Below are 19095 nucleotides of genomic sequence, written 5' to 3' on the forward strand. Positions count from 1 at the left end.
ATTTTGCAAACTGACTTTTTCTGAAAATTAAACCCCATGTTTACTTTCAAGGGGGATTCAATTAAAAAACCCAGAGTTTTTCTTTCTGTAAGGAAACCTGAGCCATAAAAGCTAGGTTGGCCAAGTGGGTGCCCTAGGGAGAATCTAGGTATTGTGGGCCTAATAATGTCTTTCACCAATTTTACAGTGGTATGACTCTATTGACCTCCATGGAAAAAACCCTTCAGACAGTGTAGGCTGCATCTACATGATGGGGTTATGCCAGCAGAGCTCCAATGATGTAGCTGTGCCAGTCTAGTCTCTGTGGAGTAGGACAGACCCTAAGTGCAGCACAAACCCGTTATGTTTCTCATGAATGTTGAACCCCACAATGTTCAAGTGGGTTTGATATTCAAAAAAGATTTTAAAAAATGAGCTGCATCTTCCCTCCTTGCTGTGGCTGTACAGAGTTCCCAGTACTACACTGTGCTGACATTAAAGAAGGCTAGGTTAGTGCTGGACACTCAGAAACAGGGCCAGATTCTCAGCTGATGTAAATCAGTATAATTCCATTGACTTCAATGAAGCTACACCGATTTACATCCAGTTCGGATCAAGTCCAGAATCTCTTATTCTGCAGGAAAAGTTTGCATTCATATTAAACCCAGTCTTCTGATGTGCTGAACAGTTTTGTGAGGTGCTCAGCACCCTCAGCTCCCATTAAAGTCAAGAGGAATTGGGAGTGCTCAGCATCTCACTCCTGCTGGGTTGACTGACCCTGAATGAAAATGTAGCAGGGTATGTAACATCTGATGAAGGGAGCTGTAGCTCAGGAAAGCTTATGCTCAAATAAATTCATTAGTCTCTAAGGTGCCACAAGTCCTCCTTTTCTTTTTGCAGATACAGACTGACACGGCTGCTACTCTGAAACAGGATACTTTGTTGGTCCAACACAGAACGTTGGCGCAGGTCCCTGCGACGGTGCAATGACTCACCCCTGCAGCGCCTCCTGCTGGCCATCTGGGAATTAGCTCTTTCCAGCACTGAGCACCCTCTGCAGGCCCGTGTCCCTCCCAGACCCCAGTGCCAGAGAGGGGAACGCCAAACCCTCTAATCCCCACCTTGCCTCAGTCTGGCCTACTGCCCATCATCATGAAGCCCCTGCACCCTGGGGTAGACTGCAGTGTAAGAGCCAATCATCACAGGTGAGGGGGTTTGCATCTGCTGCCTTTCCCTGCAACCCAGTACCCCTATGGGCCTTGGACCAGGCCTGACAACCTGGGGAGTTGCCAGCCTAGGGCTTCCCTGCTCCTCTTGCCTTTCTCCAGCCCTACCTCATTCCCAGTGCTCTTTCTACAGACAACCAGGCCCTGCTCCCTTCAAGACTAGAGAAAAAGACCTTGTCCTACTGGCCCACTGCCCTCTTATAAGGGCCAGCTGGGCCCTGATTACCCAGGCTACAGCTGTGGCTGCTTTCCCCATCAGCCCAGCTGTTGTTTATCCCTTTCATAGATATCAAGGTCAGAAGGGACCATTATGCTCATTTAGTCTGACCTGCACAATGCAGGCTACAGAATCTCACTCACCCACTCCTGTGAAAAACCTCTCACCTCTTTTAGAAGGACTGATTGCAAAGGAGATACCTGGGATGACTCTTTTTGCTAATCTAGGTGATATTATTGTTTTGCCTCCTGATTTATAGGAAACACAGAGAATTCCCTGAGCCATGCACAGTGGGAGCACATGCTGCTTCAGGTACAGGATGGCTTTCAGATGTATTGTCACAGTCCTCCCATCCCCCCTCCAAATGTATCAGCTAGGGAAAAATTAACAATAAATTATTCATTATAAGCAAAGCTGATCAAACCATTTCATTTGCAACTTTTGTTCAATGAAAAATGGCCTTTTTATTTTCATGGGACTTTTTAAAATTTTTCAGGGCTGTTTTTTTTTAAACACAAAAACAAAACAACCCCAACCCAAATAGAAAATGTTTAGTTTTTCTGAAACTGAAGTTGATTTTTTTTTTCAGTTGCTTTGCTGTTTGTCTCCTCTTCCCCCACCCCCTCACTTTTTCATTCACAAAGTGGAAGAAGGGAAAAAAAGCGCGGGGATGAGGGATAAAGGGAAGGAAAGGGGGAAACGAAAGAATTGAATAATGGTCATTTTTGATTTTGAAAAGCAAAATATTTTTTGTTTTTTCACTTTTCGTTTGTGTGTTTGAAAAATCAAGAAAACAAAAAAATCCCACTCGTTTTGTGAAATGGACTTACTATTGTTCAGCCAGCTCTAGTTATAAATCCCTCTGTATTACCACTGGGAACAACACAAAACTTAACCAGAAAACCAGCATGCTAATGGTGCTAATGCATCACTGGGGGACATAGAAAAAAAAATCCTTTAGATTTGCCACTCAAAAGAAAATTTGCTCTGAGAAACTCAAAAAGGAAAAGAGACAAGACAAGGTTTGGTGACTGTATCTCATGGAGAAGCCTTTCTGGTCAGAAAGAGCTCTTTACAGCCTCATGTAAATCCAGACAAGGAACATTTTTATGGCGAGTGCTGAAAATGAAAGGAAAGGACCTAGTGACAAAGAAGCCCCAGAAGGTTTGGAGTTCTATTTGGGGTTGGATTACACTCTAGAATTTCCCATTCCAGATCCAGCCTCATTTGAAATTCTTTGGGCTAAAAAATCAAATAAGATTAGGCTCTCTTGTGAGGTTTCTGATATTTCCTGGCTGCTGTTCAAAATCCAGGCCTGAAACAGCAAAGTACTGAGAGTTACTAACCTCTGGCTGACTTCATTGCGAGTTGAGGGTGTGACCCCGGGTCCTTTGGGTGCCCACTGGCAGAGGCCACAGGAGTGCATAAGGTTCCCAGGATTCCCTGGATCTGATCTCTATATCATCAAAGGGTGTCATGTAAAACCTTTACTGGATGCCTGTGCCACACTGCTCCTCATAATCATTGCACAGGGACTGGATGGATAATATAGAAGGCGTTATGGTTGTCTACTGAAATTGATGCTTTGAAGGTCTGTGAGTTGGGGCTGGTCACCAGAAGGTGATGATGAAGTTTCTTTCAGGCAGGAGATGCTTAGCTGCCTGAATGGCTGTATGTAGACTGAGTAATTAATCACAGTGGATGCTAATCAATAGAGCAAAATTCTAATCAAGTGATTGCAAAGTCTCCAGATTTCAGAGTAGCAGCCGTGTTAGTCTGTATTCGCAAAAAGAAAAGGAGTACTTGTGGCACCTTAGAGACTAACAAATTTATTAGAGCATAAGCTTTCGTGAGCTACAGCTCACTTCATGAAGTGAGCTGTAGCTCACGAAAGCTTATGCTCTAATAAATTTGTTAGTCTCTAAGGTGCCACAAGTACTCCTTTTCTTTTTGCAAAGTCTCCAGAGGAGATTTGATACAAGAAAAACAAACAAACAATAGGGGGTACCCTGTTTACAAGTGGACAATGGATGCTTGGAACTATATCTGGAGGTCCAGAGGTATCCTGCACCAGGTATCCTTCACCTATTGGACGAATTGCCAGCTGGCTTGTCTTATGAATGGAGGATCACATTTGGTCTGTGTGTTTCATGCTGGGAGAGAGATTTGGGGGAGCTATCCCTTGTGAGACAGGGGACTGTTTGGTTATTTAAGTTGAAGCTCTAGAAGTCTGTTAGGATTTTATTTTTATGTAACCATTTGTTTACATTAATTTTTCTTGCTGCTTCTCAAGTCTCTCATCTTTTGTGAATTAAACTCTACTTGTTTTCACTATCAACGTATCTAAGTGTGTGAAATGGAGTGGTGATACTGAGGTGAAACTGGTAAGGTGGTGTGTAGCAAACCTCTGAATTCTGTGAGTGTCCAGTGGAACGGGCTGGACATTCTGGGGATGCACAGGGGTCTGGGCGGTTGGAGTGTACCGATTGCTTATCTGTAGAAGGATAGTGGAGCCTGGATGGGGTGAGAAGGGCGTGCTTGCGTTTCCTGTGACTGGCAGAGTCAGGAGCTGACACTTGGCAGGCACAGAGAAGGCTTCCTCATGCTAAGGGCAGGTGGTGGTGAGGTCCCTCACAACCCTGGGTATCCTCGGGAGGTATCATAAAGGGTCCATAGCACTTCAGAGAAGGTGCCTGGTCCTTGGACTTGGTTATCTTGTTCCTTCCTGAGTATTGCTGAGCTGGGTCTGTACTGACAGGCACGTTGTGTTACTGATATCTCAGGGCTGGTCTCTTTCTTTCAGAGCTTCCTGTATAAGGCGCTAGGAATGTCCTTAGCAGCTTGTGAGGACCTGGTCCATGTGAAATCACAGATTCATACACTTCTGACAACAACAGATTATATGGAAGCCCCTGAGAGACAGGTTAGGACTCTGTCCTTCTCCCCATTTTACCCTGAATAATCCCTGAATGCTCCCTGTGGGGCTCAGCCCTGAGTTGGCCTGGGACAGATGCCATTTTGCTTCCTATGCTCTTCATTGCTGTTTCACTCAGCCACCGCTCCCCATGTGTCTCAGGTCTGATTGGCACTTTACACCACTTCAGGTGAAAGGAATGGACTTGTGGGATCTATCAGACACCTGGTTCGATCCTAACCCATATTTTTCTTGCGTGACAGGGAGTCATTTCCATCCTCACAGGCTGTGCTGAGAGCCACTTGGACCTCGTCTTGAATGCACTTCAGGAGTTTGGGGCTGCAATGAGCAAGGTTAAGATTTCTGGGTTCATCAGCCACCTGAAGGTAAAGGAGCCAGGGGGTTCTCTCAAACGTCCTCTCCCTCTAAAGCAGGGGCAGAAGCCCTGCTGGAGTGTCTGCTTTGGTCAGCTAGCATTGTCCCCCAATGTATGCGTTCTACGTGATGCCTGCAGTTAAGCAAAGAGGAGCACAATGTGGAGCTGGGGTTCTCTCAAATGATTTTTATCATCTGATGTCTCATGGCTTGAGCGCCCCTCCCATGCACAATGTGTTAGAACTACATCAGTTGCTTGCACGGAAAAGCATTGAAGGTATTTTTAGCTGTTTTTTATTCCAGGTTAGTAGCTGGAAATAAGGAGGCGTTGCAAGCAACATGTGGCTAACCAACCCGCTATAGGTAAACCACCAGTGGTCTATGGATGACAATTAGGGAACCTCTGATTTAGAGCAGTGGTTCTCACACTTTCCAGATTAGTGTCCCCCTTTCAGCAGTCTGATTTGTCTTGTGTACCCCAAATTTCACCTCACTTAAAAACTACTTGCTTACAAAATCAGGCATAAAATTATAAAAGTGTCATAGCACATTATTCCTGAAAAAAGACTGCTTATTTTCTCATTTTTACCCTAGAATTAGAAAATAAATCAACTGGAATATAAATCTTCTACTTGCATTTCAGTGTGCAGTATAGAGTAGTCTAAAGAAGCCATTGTATGAAATTTGAGTTAGTAACTTTGCAAGTGCTTTCTTGTAGCCTGCTGTAAAAGTAGGCAAATATCTAGATAAGTTGATCTACCCCCTGGAAGACCTCTGCAGACCCTCAGGGGTACAAAAGTACCTTTGGTTGAACACCACTGATCTAGAGGATAGAGCAGGAGACTAGGCCTCTGGGCTTCCATTGCTGGCTCTGCCATTTACTCACTGTGCAGCCTTAGGCAAAACATTTAGCGCCTGATCTTGTACCCACCAGTGTCAATGACTAAGCTCCTGTGTACTTCACTGCTGTCGGTTCAGCCTTTTCGGCTCTCTGTGTCAGAGTTACCCAGTGGGAACAATGGAGACAGGGCGGCAAGTTCTAGGGGCTCATGGTGCCCAGGCTCCACCAATATTCAGGGCTCGGGGAGCCCAGTTCCACCAATGTTTGGGGCTGGGTCTCTCCCCCGGTCCCGCCTGCCGCCGCCATGCGCCTCCCCCAGCCCCGCCTGCCTCGCCCGAGTGTCCCCCGGCCCCCACTTGCTGCGCCTGCTCACTGTCCAGAGCCTGCAGCTCACGCTGACTCTGCTCTGCCGGCTTCGGGTATCAACTGCTGCCACAGGGTCCTAGTGCCCCCCCCAGTCCCTCCACTGGCGCCAGGGCAGGCTGCCCCAGCCCTGAGCCCCTCCCACATCCCAAACCCCTCATCCCCAGCCCCAGACAAAGCCCTCATCCCCCCCTAACCCTCTGCCCCAGCCCTGAGCCCCTCCCACACCCCGAGCCCCTCATCCCCAGCCCCACAGCTCTCACCCCTGCACCCCCTCCAATTCCCAAACTCCCTCCCAGAGCCTGCACCATGCACCTCTCCTGCACCCTAATCCCCAGTCCAGGGCCTGCACCCCAGACCTCCTCCCCACACCCAAACTCCCTCCCAGAGCCTTAGGCAGGTGGGGGGTGGAGTTGGGGGGCGGGTTCGGGGCACCACCAAAATTTCTACAAACTTGCCACCCCTGGCATGGAGATACTAATATCTCCCTACCTCACATCGTTATTATATTGCTTTAATACTTTTTGCAAGTGGTTTGAGATCTTTGGCTGAAAAGAGCTTTGCAAGTGCAAGCTGCTCTTGCTGTGTGAGCAATTCCTCAGTGAGCAGCAGATAAGAATTGCAAGGCCAAATGAATCGGAAGAACCTGTCTCTAGTGATGTTTCCAGTTGTCTAGGACTACTGCCATGGGACAAGAGGCAAGACTCGCAGCACCCTGATGCTGACATACAGCAACGTGGCTGTCCATGCTCCAAAAGAGCAGCTTCTCTCCCGAGTAGAGGTAGACATCACAGGGAACGTCCTTCACCGTTACAGAACCAGTTGTCAGGTAAGAGCTTTTGCGTGACAACTGTGAGGGGCATTACCCTGAAGTTATAGCATTGCCTCTGAGTTTATAGAGAGAGGGCTTGTATTTTCTAAAACTCTCCTTTGAGCAATAATTTGTCACATAACTCAAATTTAAAACTGTAATGGATGGAGCGTGAGCTGTCCCATGTTGTATCATTTTTGTTGCTCTTCTTTGTGTTTTCTCTGGTTTTTCTATATTCTTCTGAAATTCTGTCAAGCACAGCTACACAGTAATTCAGATGCAGTCACACTCAGGCTATTCAGAATAACCCTCTAACTCCCTAACATGTATGTGTATCTAGCTCTATCTTTTGCTACCCAAGAGAGCATGGTGCTAACTTGTATTTAGTTTATTTGCTGTCACTCTGTTTCTTGGACTCACTACTTCCCTTACCTCTTCTCTGTCGTCTTGTTTGTCTGTGTGCTCATTATTTCTGTTCCCTAGGTGTCTGACTGCTGGTACTGACTCTCCTCTCAGTGCAACCTCGCCACATCACTTTGCCATTCAATTCTGCCCTGTCTAACTGAGACTCTCATTTAGCCATTGTCAAAAAAGTTGATCACAGTTGAACCAAACGGATACCTTCCAGGAGTTCACAAATGCAAATATTCCGAGGATGGCCCCTGATCTTGACCTCTGCAAAACACCCCCTCTGGATACATTTCCTGCCTTTTGGAAGATTTAACAATAGTGAGTTCTCTCTGCTCCATATTCACCAGCCAGGCCATTTAGAGGATGTGTGTTATGTGGGACTATAGACATTGCTAATAGCTGTTTTGCATTTTGTTTTTCAGGTGCTGGGCATCACTGTTACGAACAAGGAAAATTCTAAATAATCTTCCTTCAGCTCTTGCCTTTTCTATACACAAGTTGCTTGTTTAAATTGCACAGAGCTCGATTTCCTTGCTACATCAAGCAGGAGTCCTGGCTGCTCTGGTGGAAGTGGACCTGGATTTCTTTCATGAACCTGGGTTTTCTCTTCTTCTGAGGTGGGTGCAGAGCCAGGGTCCTCTGCCTTCTGGGGTCTGTGGACACCTCTCTCCTCTCCTGAGGCTAGATTTAATTCCTGATCTTTATCTCCTGGACTCTGGTTCTTCTCTCCATTTCTCATCCACATCCTCTTGTTTCTCCTTCTGGATTATGTAGGACATGTACCTAAAATTAACCCTCATCCAGAATGTCACGGAGATTAGCTGTTCCATTTTGGAGACCAGAGACTCCCAGAAGTTCGAATTCTCTTACAAACTGGAGCTCCTTGGCTCCATGCTGGTGAGTGATTAGGAGCTTTGAAGGCTGAAGTACAAAGGAGTTTGTTGTAATGTAATAAGACTGGTTTTCCAGGTAGATGTTGTTTTATCCATTGGCTGTGACTGTACCACTGCAGTCTCATGAGCTACCTGCACGGCACCCAGAATGCTGCTGGGTCCACTCTGAGCTTGGCAGGGATGCTGACCTATCACAATAGGGGCTGTAAGTGGAAGGAATGGCTTGTGTCTGGGGAGTTATCTTTCTGTCCTCTGTATAGCCTGCAGATGGCCCTATGGTCCATTTCTGAGGCAGAGAGCCTGCTGAGCACGGTGTCTGTTTATTACAGGTCTGGCATATGGCCCTGTTTCAGGGTGTGAGAGGAAGGCCTTGCTGCCTTTCAAATCCATTTCCCATTTTTATGTCCCTATTCATGCATTTCAGGACTTCATTGAAAAGGAACCACGGGATACCCTGGCATCTCCAGTTCGCTACAAGGCAATTCTTGCCATTGGACATCTGAGGTAGGCTATTTTCTGCCATATTTCCTGGCACTGTGACGACATCTTCTTTGTTAATTCATGAGTGTCAGGTTGGGAGCAGTCTGATGCCTGCAGGGTTTGGCTCACATGCTGCTCACCAGCAGAACTTTAGTTCTTGAGGGTTTGAATGTGTCCATTTGGAGGTTTGTGCTTGAAAGACACAAGCTTCGAGGTTGAGGTGCATGCAGTACAATGGAGGAGAGTTCAGATGAGAAGGGAGGTGTCTGGCTAGCTGGCATGGGGAAGGAAGCTTGTGGGTTTCTCTAAAAAGGCGACTTGAAGCTTTACCTTTACTTCTAGATGAGCCAGTATTTAATAGAGTTGCAAAGAGGTGCTCAGCTGCAAAGTGAAGGGTTGTTTGCATTTGGGGTTTTAGATTGGGACAATCTCCAGTCACTGGACCCATTTCTTTTACTGAGTCGAATGCATGACTTTTCTCTCTTTCTTCTGCCAGCAAACTCAAACCATCTTTGACCTTGGAGGAAAACCGTGAGCTCCTTGATCAGTGTTTCAAAAGTTTGTTTCCCCTCCCTTTCCTTGGAGAAGATGATGAAAGAAGAAGGCGAGACAGCAAAGAATGCTCTGCCTATACAGGTACGTGACAACAATTCTCCTCAGGCACCATCCAGTGTATTTCTGCCCAGCAGGCACTGGGTGATGGCAGTCACACATGGCCTCCCTTGCAAGGTTATGGTTAGCTTTCCCCAGCTCCCCCTTCCCCCCCCAAATTATCTGTGCTGAGCCTCACTCCTTCTCTTCTGGTTTCAGTCACTGTACATAGAGTCCCTGGAAGCCCTTGGCAAGCCAATGAAGACTTTGCTGGAGGAAGAACCAACCGCAAACTGGTTCTAAAAATGTTTCAAGTGAGTAGACCATTGAACCATGGTGGAGATTTTGTTTGTTGTGTTACAGCAGGGAAGAGTCAGATTTAGGGGGTCAAGCTTCAGTTGTGGAGGAATTTTCCACAATGGAGTGAATTGTAGGGGAAAAAGCTCCAAATTCTTCCTGGGATAAGCAGGCATGTGCCCTTTGAAATCCACAGAAGCTATGCCATTTTATGCTAGGGCTGGATTGGGACCAAGTTCGTACAATGTAGTTGACACTAGTTGGACCGGCAAGAAAATCACCACTGCAGTAGCCAAATCCAAGAGAACCAGTTGAAACTGATCACTTCTTCAAAGAGGAATTCATTCATACTGAGTTACACCCTGTGTATGGAAACTCATTCAGAGGAGACTTCCTGTTCCTCAGACATGAACAAAATATCTTGAAGAGCTGAGGGGTGGGGAGTTTGAGGCACCTTCAGTATAAAAATGAAGTTCTAAAAGGAGCTGGGCTGGGGGGGACTTCTCTGCTCTTCTTCAAATTAAGAAAAAGAAATGCTTCTCTCTGTCATTTTGCCACTCAACGTGGGAGAAGTTGCCCAGGAAACAGAACACAGCAGCAGACATCAAACAGCATGCAATGTGGTAGACCGCTCCCATCAGACAGTCTACGGCAGACATCACATACATGGGCCCAGATTCATCTCTAATGTAACTCTTTTGGCTTCAATCACCCAGAGGTGAATCTGGTCCCTGGGACTTCCATTAGACATGTAATTCCTTTGCTCCATGGAGGTCAGATGCTTTGGAGAGGGATTTTAGTGACAATTAAACCTGTTTAAGAGGAACTTTTGGGAGGGATTTTCTGGTACTAACTCTGTCCATTCCCCTGCTCTACCAACAGCTACTAGAGACATGGCTCCATTCAGGGAAGGAGTGGGAGAGAGAAAGGGCCTTGCAGGCCAGCATCCAGCTGCTGACTGCCTATCAAGAGACAGTTCATAGCACAGTGAGTATAGCCTTTCTGTTCCTTCAGCTGACTTTCCTGCTTATATCCGATCTGACACTCAAGGCAAATGCATGAAACACGCTTCCAGGGCAGCAGCTGGAATCTCAAAGTGACTAAGATCCCTCTGCTTCGATAACAGAGGTTTACACAACAATGCTGTGACCACACTCCAGGCAGACTGCAAGAAGTAGAGGGCAGGCAATCCCCCAAACTGATGGCTTATTCTAGAATTAGATTCACCAAGTCAAGAGCAAAAGAGCTTCCACCCTAGTTAACAAAATGCCAAACATGGTCCCCTTTTGACATTCCAGACCTTGGCTCCCATCTAAACAGCCCAGTAATATAGTGAGGGGTTACTGAAAACCTGATTCACCATATGTGAGGTTCACCCATCATAAAGGACCAGATGCTTATCCCCAGATCAATGTGAATCTCGGGTCTTTCCCAAATAGCATGCTGTCAGCCAATCCTTAATAATTAAATTGAAGATTGCTTCTTAAAAGAAAAGTTACAAATGGTTAACAGATCAATATCCATACAAGTGACTTTCAGTGTTCATAGTTGAGGATCACAACAGTGATGGAATAAACTGCTGGCTTGTAAAAGTCTCTCTGGAATCATCCCAACAGATCAGAATCTAAAGGCAGCTTAGATGTAAAGTCTGTTAGTTTTTCCATGCATTTTCCAGGTTTTTCCAAATGATGATTTGGAAGCTCTCTGTCCTATGGCTTGCTTTCCCTGTTCAAAGTTTCAGCAGACTAGAGATGACAGGATGAGGCCCGAGCCTTCTCTTTTCTAGCTATCCGAGCAGGCTGACAAGCCTACCTCACAGAAATGGTTACAACAGGACCTTCCCCTGAGAAAGACTAGGCAATGCAGATGGCCTCTTGTACTTTGCTTTGAAGCTATTCTTCTATTTCTTGTGCATACATAGTAAACTGAATGCATCCGATGAAGTGAGCTGTAGCTCACGAAAGCTTACGCTGAAATAAATTCGTTCGTCTCTAAGGTGCCACAAGTACTCCTTTTCTTTTTGCGAATACAGACTAACATGGCTGCTACTCTGAAATAGTAAACTAGTTACTGATTCGCATAAGGTGATTAACCGTTCTTCCATTATAACAGATAGTTAAGCTGAAGACAATGTAGAAATTACTAGTTTCCTGCAGTATCTTACGTCTTTGATTCTAAGGTTAACTGAACACTTTGCATATATAATGAAGACCTGAAAGGGAATTAGCATCTACAAGTTAATTTGGTTACATTGTGAAACTTCTAACCACGTATAGATCAACACCGACAAATACACTTAGCATCTATTGTTCATTTTTGAATGAGTTAATGATTGCTAGTCTAATACATTACTTTGAAATTCACATGCAAGTGAACTGTCTTGGTACAGTAGAAGTGCCTCTTAAATTATTATGGGTCATACACAGGTTGCCTGGTCTGCCAGTGTCTCAAATGCATTCTTGGTTCTTATGCTCCCCGGGTGCGAAAGGTGAATTTCTATTTAATCGGCTAAGAACATAAAACATAAGAATGGCTAACCTGCCTCCCGCAAAAGAATGGTTCATCTGGCCCAGTCTCCTGTCTTGTGACTGCATTGTGTGAAGAAACATTTCCTTTGGTTTGTTTTAAACCTGCTGCCTATTAATTGCATTGGGGGACCCCTTGTTCTTGTGTTAGGTGAAGGGCTAAATAACACTTCCTTATTGACTTTCTCTACACCAGTCATGAATTTATAGACCTCTAGCATATTCCCCCTTAGTCGTCTCTTTTCCAAGCTGAAAAGTCGCTCTTTTTTTCATCTCCCCTTGGATGAGAAGTTGTCCCATAGGCCTAATTTTTGTTGCTCTTCTCAGTATTTCTTCCAATTCTAACACATCTTTTTTGAGATGAGATGACCAAAACTGCACGCAGTATTCAAGGTGTGGGGGTCCTGTAGATTCATATTGTGGCATAATGATATTTACTGTCTTCTTATCGATCCCTTTTCTAAGGGTTCCTAACATGTTAGCTTTTTTGACTGCATGTTGAGCAGATGCTTTCGGAGAACTGTACACAATGACTCTGAGGTCTTTCTTGAGTGATAACAGCTAATTTAGACCCCATCCATTTGTATGTACAATTGGGATTGTTTTCCAATGTGCATTACCAGTATAGTACAGGAATCGGAGGCACAATGTCACCAGATGTGCCTGTTATTTTGGGGTAGGCTCATTGATTAGGGTTACTCTTCTTGGGGTTGGAGGTGTGTTCTGTAATTCTATTAATGTGCTGCTTATGTCACTTGTGTGTTCATATAGAGCTCTACTCCTTCCTTCTGCCAGTCGCCTCCCAATGGAGCTACCCTGCAGGACCTAGGTTCCCCAGGGCTGGGATCCTCTAGCCCTAGAACTAGATGAGCGAGCGCGCGCGCATGCACACGCTAGCAGAGCATGTCTGAGCGGACCAGGTCAATCAGCACTCTCCAGCTGATCCCCTCATGTCCCTGTACTCAATGGGCTGGGTTAAGCAGCACTTTCAGCTGCTCCCCTCTTATGTGCCCCAAGTTTAACACATCCCTGTCACACTTTCACATTTCATTGTACTGGTAGTAACCCACTTGATGAGCAAACCCCACAGTATTTTTGTGCACGACAGGGATCTTTAGTTTAGGTAAAAGCAGCCTTGCTGCAGAGTACATGGGGGAAGTTAAAAACACAAAAGAGTAAAATTCAGAGAGAGAGAGAGAGAGAGAGGAGGGCTAAACAAACATAACCGTTACATTTTAAAGGTTAATACCTGAGGTAGAAAAGAAAACAGATCGTGGGCGGGGGGGGGCGGAAATCTGATCCATTCCATGAGGCTTGAATGGGTCAGGGTTCCCGGGTGATGGTGGTAGCTCAGGATCCTGAGTGCTGGAGACAGGCAGAGCCCCCAGCACGATCAGTCAGGAGATGGAATCCCAGGGGAATTGATGCAGAGTTTGGGTCTATACATCAGAACCCTTACTTGGGCATAGGTAGGGGGTTTTGTAGAGAAAATACAATGGTTCCAGGGAGAACACTAGATTTATTTATGGGTAAACTGATGACTCAAGGGTTTTCTTTAGGCTAGACAATAGGAGCTGATCACTCTTGGCTATGGGTGGTGGTTTCTTCCAGGGAGCTCACAAGGCAACTAGGCTGCTTCAGTATTTGGGGATATTAATTAAAGATTTATTACTAGAATTGGTCTGATGATTGCTGAGCTGAGTGTGCAGGGGTAGGTTCATTATCATCTGGAGCAGGGATTCCCATGATGCAGTGTGTCCCTGCTTTTCTGGTCCCAGAGTTTAGTGCGGTTCTCTGTTCCTCATTTTTTATGCCAATCCTATCCCATCTTTCATGCAGATGAGGCTAGGGGAGTTGTCTCTGTTCTTCATTCTGTATGCAAATGGAGATGTCTTAATCTTGTCACCCTTGTCAGGAGGGGTCTAGGTGTGTCTCCCTACACCCTTCATTGTTCTCTGCAAGCCTTTTCTCTGATGGGTTTTGGTTCAAACAGAGACTGGTGGGGGCGGGGGGGTGTCCTTCATGAGTCAGACAGGCTAGATACTGCACCCTGGTTCCCCAAAAACACAGAGCTGACTGATCTCAACAATAAGGATGGCAAGTGAAGTCTAATCCAACTGGAGAACATTCATTCTTCATTCTTTTTCTTTAGACTCAGGAAACTTTTGATCGGTTTGGATCTCTGATTGGACTAATAGCACCATACAGCTGTGATTCGCTGGCCACATCCTGTCAGTGGATGGTTGACTGTATCAGCTGCCTTCTCTGTATACAAGGTGAGGAGACCATTAGCAGCTATAAGGAATTCTTCACCTTCTTTCACTGTTGTAATGTCCATTTTTCTGCCTATCTAGTTCTTTCTGTCCTGTCTGTTAGTGTTTAGATAACAGATTGGTGGGCATCTTGTAAATACCTCATTAGAAGAGAAGATTCTGCTGTGCAAAGAGCCTAGCACACTCCTTAGGGCTTGTCTCCATAGGGACACTAAGGAAAGTTAATCCAAATTAACTAAAGGTGTACATTTAAAGGGTATGAGTTAAATGGCATTAAACACGTGTGTTGGTGCTCGGATTCTGAATTAAAATGGGCCTTATTAATTGTAGTGAATTCCATGAATTAAACTAACCTGAATGAAGGATAAGTAAATACTAATGGAAACTATGTGATCATGGGAGACTTTAACTTCCCAGATATAGACTGGAGGACCAGTGCTAGTAGTAATAATAATAGGGCTCAGATTTTCCTAGATGCGATAGCTGATGGATTCCTTCATCAAGTAGTTGCTCAACCGACTAGAGGGGATGTCATTTTAGATTTAGTTTTGGTGAGTAGCGAGGACCTCATAGAAGATATGGTTGTAGGAGATAATCTTGGTTCAAGTGATCATGAGCTAATTCAGTTCAAACTGAACGGAAGGATTAACAAAAATAAATCTGCAACTAGGGTTTTTGATTTCAAAAGGGCTGACTTTCTAAATTAAGGAAATTAGTTAGGGAAGTGGATTGGACTGAAGAACTTATGGATCTAAAGGTAGAAGAGGCCTGGGATTACTTTAAATCAAAGCTGCAGAAGCTATCGGAAGTCTGTATCCCAAGAAAGGGGAAAAAATTCATAGGCAGGAGTTGTAGACCAAGCTGGATGAGCAAGCATCTTAGAGAGGTGATTAAGAAGAAGCAGAAAGCATACAGGGAGCGGAAGATGGGGGGGATCAGCAAGGAAAGCTACCTTATTGAGGTCAGAACATGTAGGGATAAAGTGAGACAGGCTAAAAGTCAAGTAGAGTTGGACCTTGCAAAGGGAATTAAAACCAATAGTAAAAGATTATATAGCCATATAAATAAGAAGAAAACTAAGAAAGAAGTGGGGCCGCTAAACACTGAGGATGGAGTGGAGGTTAAGGATAATCTAGGCGTGGCCCAATATCTAAACAAATACTTTGCCTCAGCCTTTAATAAGGCTAAAGAGGATCTTGGGGATAATGGTAGCATGACAAATGGGAATGAGGATATGGAGGCAGATATTACCATATCTGAGGTAGAAGCGAAACTGAAACAGCTTAATGGGACTAAATCGGGGGGCCCAGATAATCTTCATCCAAGAATATTAAAGGAATTGGCACCTGAAATTGCAAGCCCATTAGCAAGAATTTTTTAATGAATCTGTAAACTCAGGAGTTGTACCGTATGATTGGAGAATTGCTAATATAGTTCCTATTTTTAAGAAAGGGGGGAAAAAATGTAATCCGGGTAACTACAGGCCTGTTAGTTTGACATCTGTAGTATGCAAGGTCCCGGAAAAAATTTTGAAGGAGAAATTAGTTAAGGACATTGAAGTCAATGGTAAATGGGACAAAATACAACATGGTTTTACAAAAGGTAGATCATGCCAAACCGATCTGATCTCCTTTTTTGAGAAATTTCAGAGTAGCAGCCGTGTTAGTCTCTAAGGTGCCACAAGTACTCCTTTTCTTTTTTTGAGAAAGAAACAGATTTTTTAGACAAAGGAAACACAGTAGATCTAATTTACCTAGATTTCAGTAAGGCGTTTGATACGGTGCCACAAGGGGAATTATTAGTTAAATTGGAAAAGATGGGGATCAATATGAACTTCGAAAGGTGGATAAGGAATTGGTTGAAGGGGAGACTGCAATGGGTCCTACTGAAAGGCGAACTGTCAGGCTGGAGCTAGTGGAGTTCCTCAAGGATCAGTTTGGGACCAATCTTATTTAATCTTTTTATTACTGATCTTGGCACAAAAAGTGGGCGTGTGCTAATAAAGCTTGCAGATGATACAAAGCTGGGAGGTATTGCCAATTCAGAGAAGGATCGGGATATTATACAGGAGGATCTGGATGACCTTGTAAACTGGAGTAATAGTAATAGGATGAAATTTAATAGTGAGGAGTGTAAGGTTATGCATTTAGGGATTAATAACAAGAATTTTAGTTATAAGCTGGGGACGCATCAATTAGAAGTAACGGAAGAGGAGAAGGACCTTGGAGTATTGGTTGACCATGGGATGACTGAGCTGCCAATGTGATATGGCTGTGAAAAAAGCTAATGCGGTTTTGGGATGCATCAGGAGAGGTATTTCCAGTAGGGATAAGGAGGTTTTAGTACCATTATACAAGGCACTGGTGAGACCTCACCTGGAATACTGTGTGCAGTTCTGGTCTCCCATGTTTAAAAAGGATGAATTCAAACTGGAACAGGTACAGAGAAGGGCTACTAGGATGATCCGAGGAATGGAAAACGTGTCTTATGAAAGGAGACTCAAGGAGCTTGGCTTGTTTAGCCTAACTAAAAGAAGGTTGAGGGGAGATATGATTGTTCTCTAGAAATATATCGGAGGGATAAATACCAGAGAGGGAGAGGAATTATTTAAGCTCAGCACCAATGTGGACACAAGAACAAATGGGTATAAACTGGCCATCAGGAAGTTTAGACTTGAAATTAGACAAAGGTTTCTAACCATCAGAAGAGTGAAGTTTTGGAATAGCCTTTCAAGGGAAGCAGTGGGGGAAAAGATCTATCTGGTTTTAAGATTCTACTCAATAAGTTTATGGAGGAGATGGTATGATGGGATAATGGGATTTTGGTAAGTAATTGATCTTTAAATATTCAGGGTAAATAGGCCAAATCCCCTGAGATGGGATATTAGATGGATGGGATCTGAGTTACTACAGAAAATTCTTTCCTGGGTATCTGGCTGGTGAATCTTGCCCATATGCTCAGGGTTTAGATGATCGCCATATTTGGGGTCGGGAAGGAATTTTCCTCCAGGGCAGAATTGGAAGAGGCCCTGGAGCTTTTTCACCTTCCTCTATAGCATGGGGCATGGCTCACTTGAGGGAGGATTCTCTGCTCCTTGAAGTCTTTAAACCATGATTTGAGGACTTCAATAGCGCAGACATGGGTGAGGTTTTTCGTAGGAGTGGGTGGGTGAGATTCTGTGGCCTGCATTGTGCAGGAGGTCAGACTAGATGATCAGAATGGTCCCTTCTGACCTTAGCATCGATGAATCTATGAAAGGCCACTTTAATTCTAAAATAAGTGTGTCCCCATAGGTGTTTAATGAAGTTTAACTAATGCATTTTGAAAGTGAATGTGGATTAGCTTTCTTGAATATCTCCATGGAGACAAGCCCTTGGTACTAAACATTTTCATTCTCTTTACCCTGCCACCGGCTGTATTGAAGGGGTTTCCTGGAATCTTTCTGTAAACAAAAAGTTCTTCCAGCAGCCCTCGGTCACGAGCATTCAAAGCTATTGGAGGAAGTAGAGGCCATTTTTCCCCTTTGTGAAAGAGTAAGATATTCTTTTCACCTAATGGTTAGATGTTAAGGGATCGAGCTTGGTTATCGTTTAAGGCCATTTCTAATTAGGGTGACCAGACAGCAAATGAGAAACCTCGGGACAGGGGGTGGGGGGTAATAGGAGTCTATATAAGAAAAAGACCCCAAAATGGGGACTGTCCCTATAAAATGGGGACACCTGGACACCTGGTCACCCTATTTCCAATTATTCTTAATCAGTCCTAAAAACCAGTGTTGATGAGTCAGAAACAGAATAAGGGACTCCAATCTTTGAATGTGCAACATAGTAATCCCAGCATTGTTTAGAAGTGACTGCTGAGCCTGGGTTTCCTGCCGAAGGTTTTTGTCCATCCCCGTCTCTTTTACAATGAGAGTTTGGTGGAGGGATTGACCTCTAAATTGGAACCTCTGATCTACCTGCATGAGTTATACTTGAATCGGAGATTAGATTTAAATGGTGAGAGCAGAGAGGCTAGTGAAACCAGACACACACAGAAAACTGCTCCAAGCCGAATACAGTGCTTGTTCAATCCTGGGATTATTCACAATAACATATCACTACTGTTAACTTTCAGACATTTTAGGGTGTAATCCCGACTCCATTCCAGTGAACAGGAGTTTTGCCATTGACTTCAATGGGGCCAAGATTTTACACTATGCTGATGACAACCTAGCACATGGACCCTCCTGTATGAAGATCCATGCAGTAGGGGTTCAGCTTCCGTAATCGTTACAGTACTTTTTCTCCTTTTCTCCACTCCAGGCCAGTCCATAAACCTGGGCTCAGCAGAGGAGGAACTGAGATGTCTCCGTGAAGCACTAACAGCTCCAGACCCCAAGGCTCTGTTTCAGGCATCTTCCAAAATGGCCAAGGTAACTGACTCAAAAAGCTTGTGCGGATGTGCTAGTGACCAGGCACCATTCATCTGACATTTAATCTTTCATGATGCCTTTCCGTACTCGGAGCGAGCTGTGAGAGCGGGGCATTCGTTGCTAGTAACCAGCAAGATGCTTTTCATAGATGTGTGCTCTGAATGCCATGTAAAAACCAGATTCCATAGAATGTTGCACGCCCATGAAAATGTGCACACATGTACCTATCCAGCAGGGCCGTCTCTTGCTTTTTCACTGATCTGGAGCGGCGAAGCAAAAAAAAAAAGAAATAAAAGAGCCGCCATGCCGCTCTAAGATTGGCTGGAACACCGCCCCTTGCAATCTGCCCGCCAAGCACGAGCTTCCTCAGCTGGTGCCTGGAGCCGGCCCTGCCATCCAGCCATCCAGGAGAAAAAAACTGTTAGTGGAACATCAAGCTGAGAAACCACCCAGGATCCATTCTGTCACCTTGTGGGTTTGCCTTA

The 19095-nt window shown here is 44.8% G+C and overlaps 2 protein-coding genes across 3 annotated transcripts; both read left to right on the forward strand.

The window, feature by feature from the left end:
• Positions 1 to 1213: 1213 nt before the first annotated feature.
• LOC122458362 (maestro heat-like repeat-containing protein family member 2B) lies at positions 1214 to 7399 on the forward strand. 2 transcript variants are annotated; one of them, XR_006278380.1, is made up of 5 exons: positions 1214 to 1734; positions 4226 to 4345; positions 4600 to 4722; positions 6584 to 6744; positions 7210 to 7399. XR_006278380.1 is itself a non-coding variant. In XM_043506791.1 (5 exons), exons 1-5 carry the CDS (start codon positions 1723 to 1725, stop codon positions 7228 to 7230), a joined length of 429 nt encoding a protein of 142 aa, XP_043362726.1. In that variant the 5' UTR covers positions 1214 to 1722; the 3' UTR covers positions 7231 to 7399. The 2 variants fall into 2 exon arrangements, 1 of the variants encoding a protein (XP_043362726.1); XM_043506791.1 differs by having other exon boundaries at positions 6592 to 6744.
• A 192-nt stretch (positions 7400 to 7591) lies between these two features.
• Positions 7592 to 18777, forward strand: LOC119846045 (maestro heat-like repeat-containing protein family member 2B). The gene is made up of 8 exons (XM_043506785.1): positions 7592 to 7754; positions 7912 to 8034; positions 8455 to 8534; positions 9007 to 9146; positions 9321 to 9415; positions 10281 to 10385; positions 14076 to 14199; positions 18501 to 18777. Exons 2-8 carry the CDS (start codon positions 7915 to 7917, stop codon positions 18665 to 18667), a joined length of 831 nt encoding a protein of 276 aa, XP_043362720.1. The 5' UTR covers positions 7592 to 7754; positions 7912 to 7914; the 3' UTR covers positions 18668 to 18777.
• The last annotated feature ends 318 nt before the right edge of the window (positions 18778 to 19095 follow it).

This window comes from Dermochelys coriacea, chromosome 20 (genome assembly GCF_009764565.3).
Source record: "Dermochelys coriacea isolate rDerCor1 chromosome 20, rDerCor1.pri.v4, whole genome shotgun sequence".
Taxonomy (NCBI): Eukaryota; Metazoa; Chordata; order Testudines; family Dermochelyidae; genus Dermochelys; species Dermochelys coriacea.

Excerpts from the sequence above, each read along its gene's own strand:
- LOC122458362 (XM_043506791.1), top strand. Across the intron at positions 4,346-4,599 it reads TGGAAGCCCCTGAGAGACAG|GGAGTCATTTCCATCCTCAC; the intron begins GTTAGGACTCTG and ends CTTGCGTGACAG. Across the intron at positions 4,723-6,591 it reads GGTTCATCAGCCACCTGAAG|GACTACTGCCATGGGACAAG; the intron begins GTAAAGGAGCCA and ends CCAGTTGTCTAG.
- LOC119846045 (XM_043506785.1), top strand. The coding sequence starts at position 7,915 with ATGTACCTAAAATTAACCCTCATCCAGAATGTCACGGAGATTAGCTGT. Across the intron at positions 9,147-9,320 it reads AGAATGCTCTGCCTATACAG|TCACTGTACATAGAGTCCCT; the intron begins GTACGTGACAAC and ends TTCTGGTTTCAG. Across the intron at positions 9,416-10,280 it reads TGGTTCTAAAAATGTTTCAA|CTACTAGAGACATGGCTCCA; the intron begins GTGAGTAGACCA and ends CTCTACCAACAG.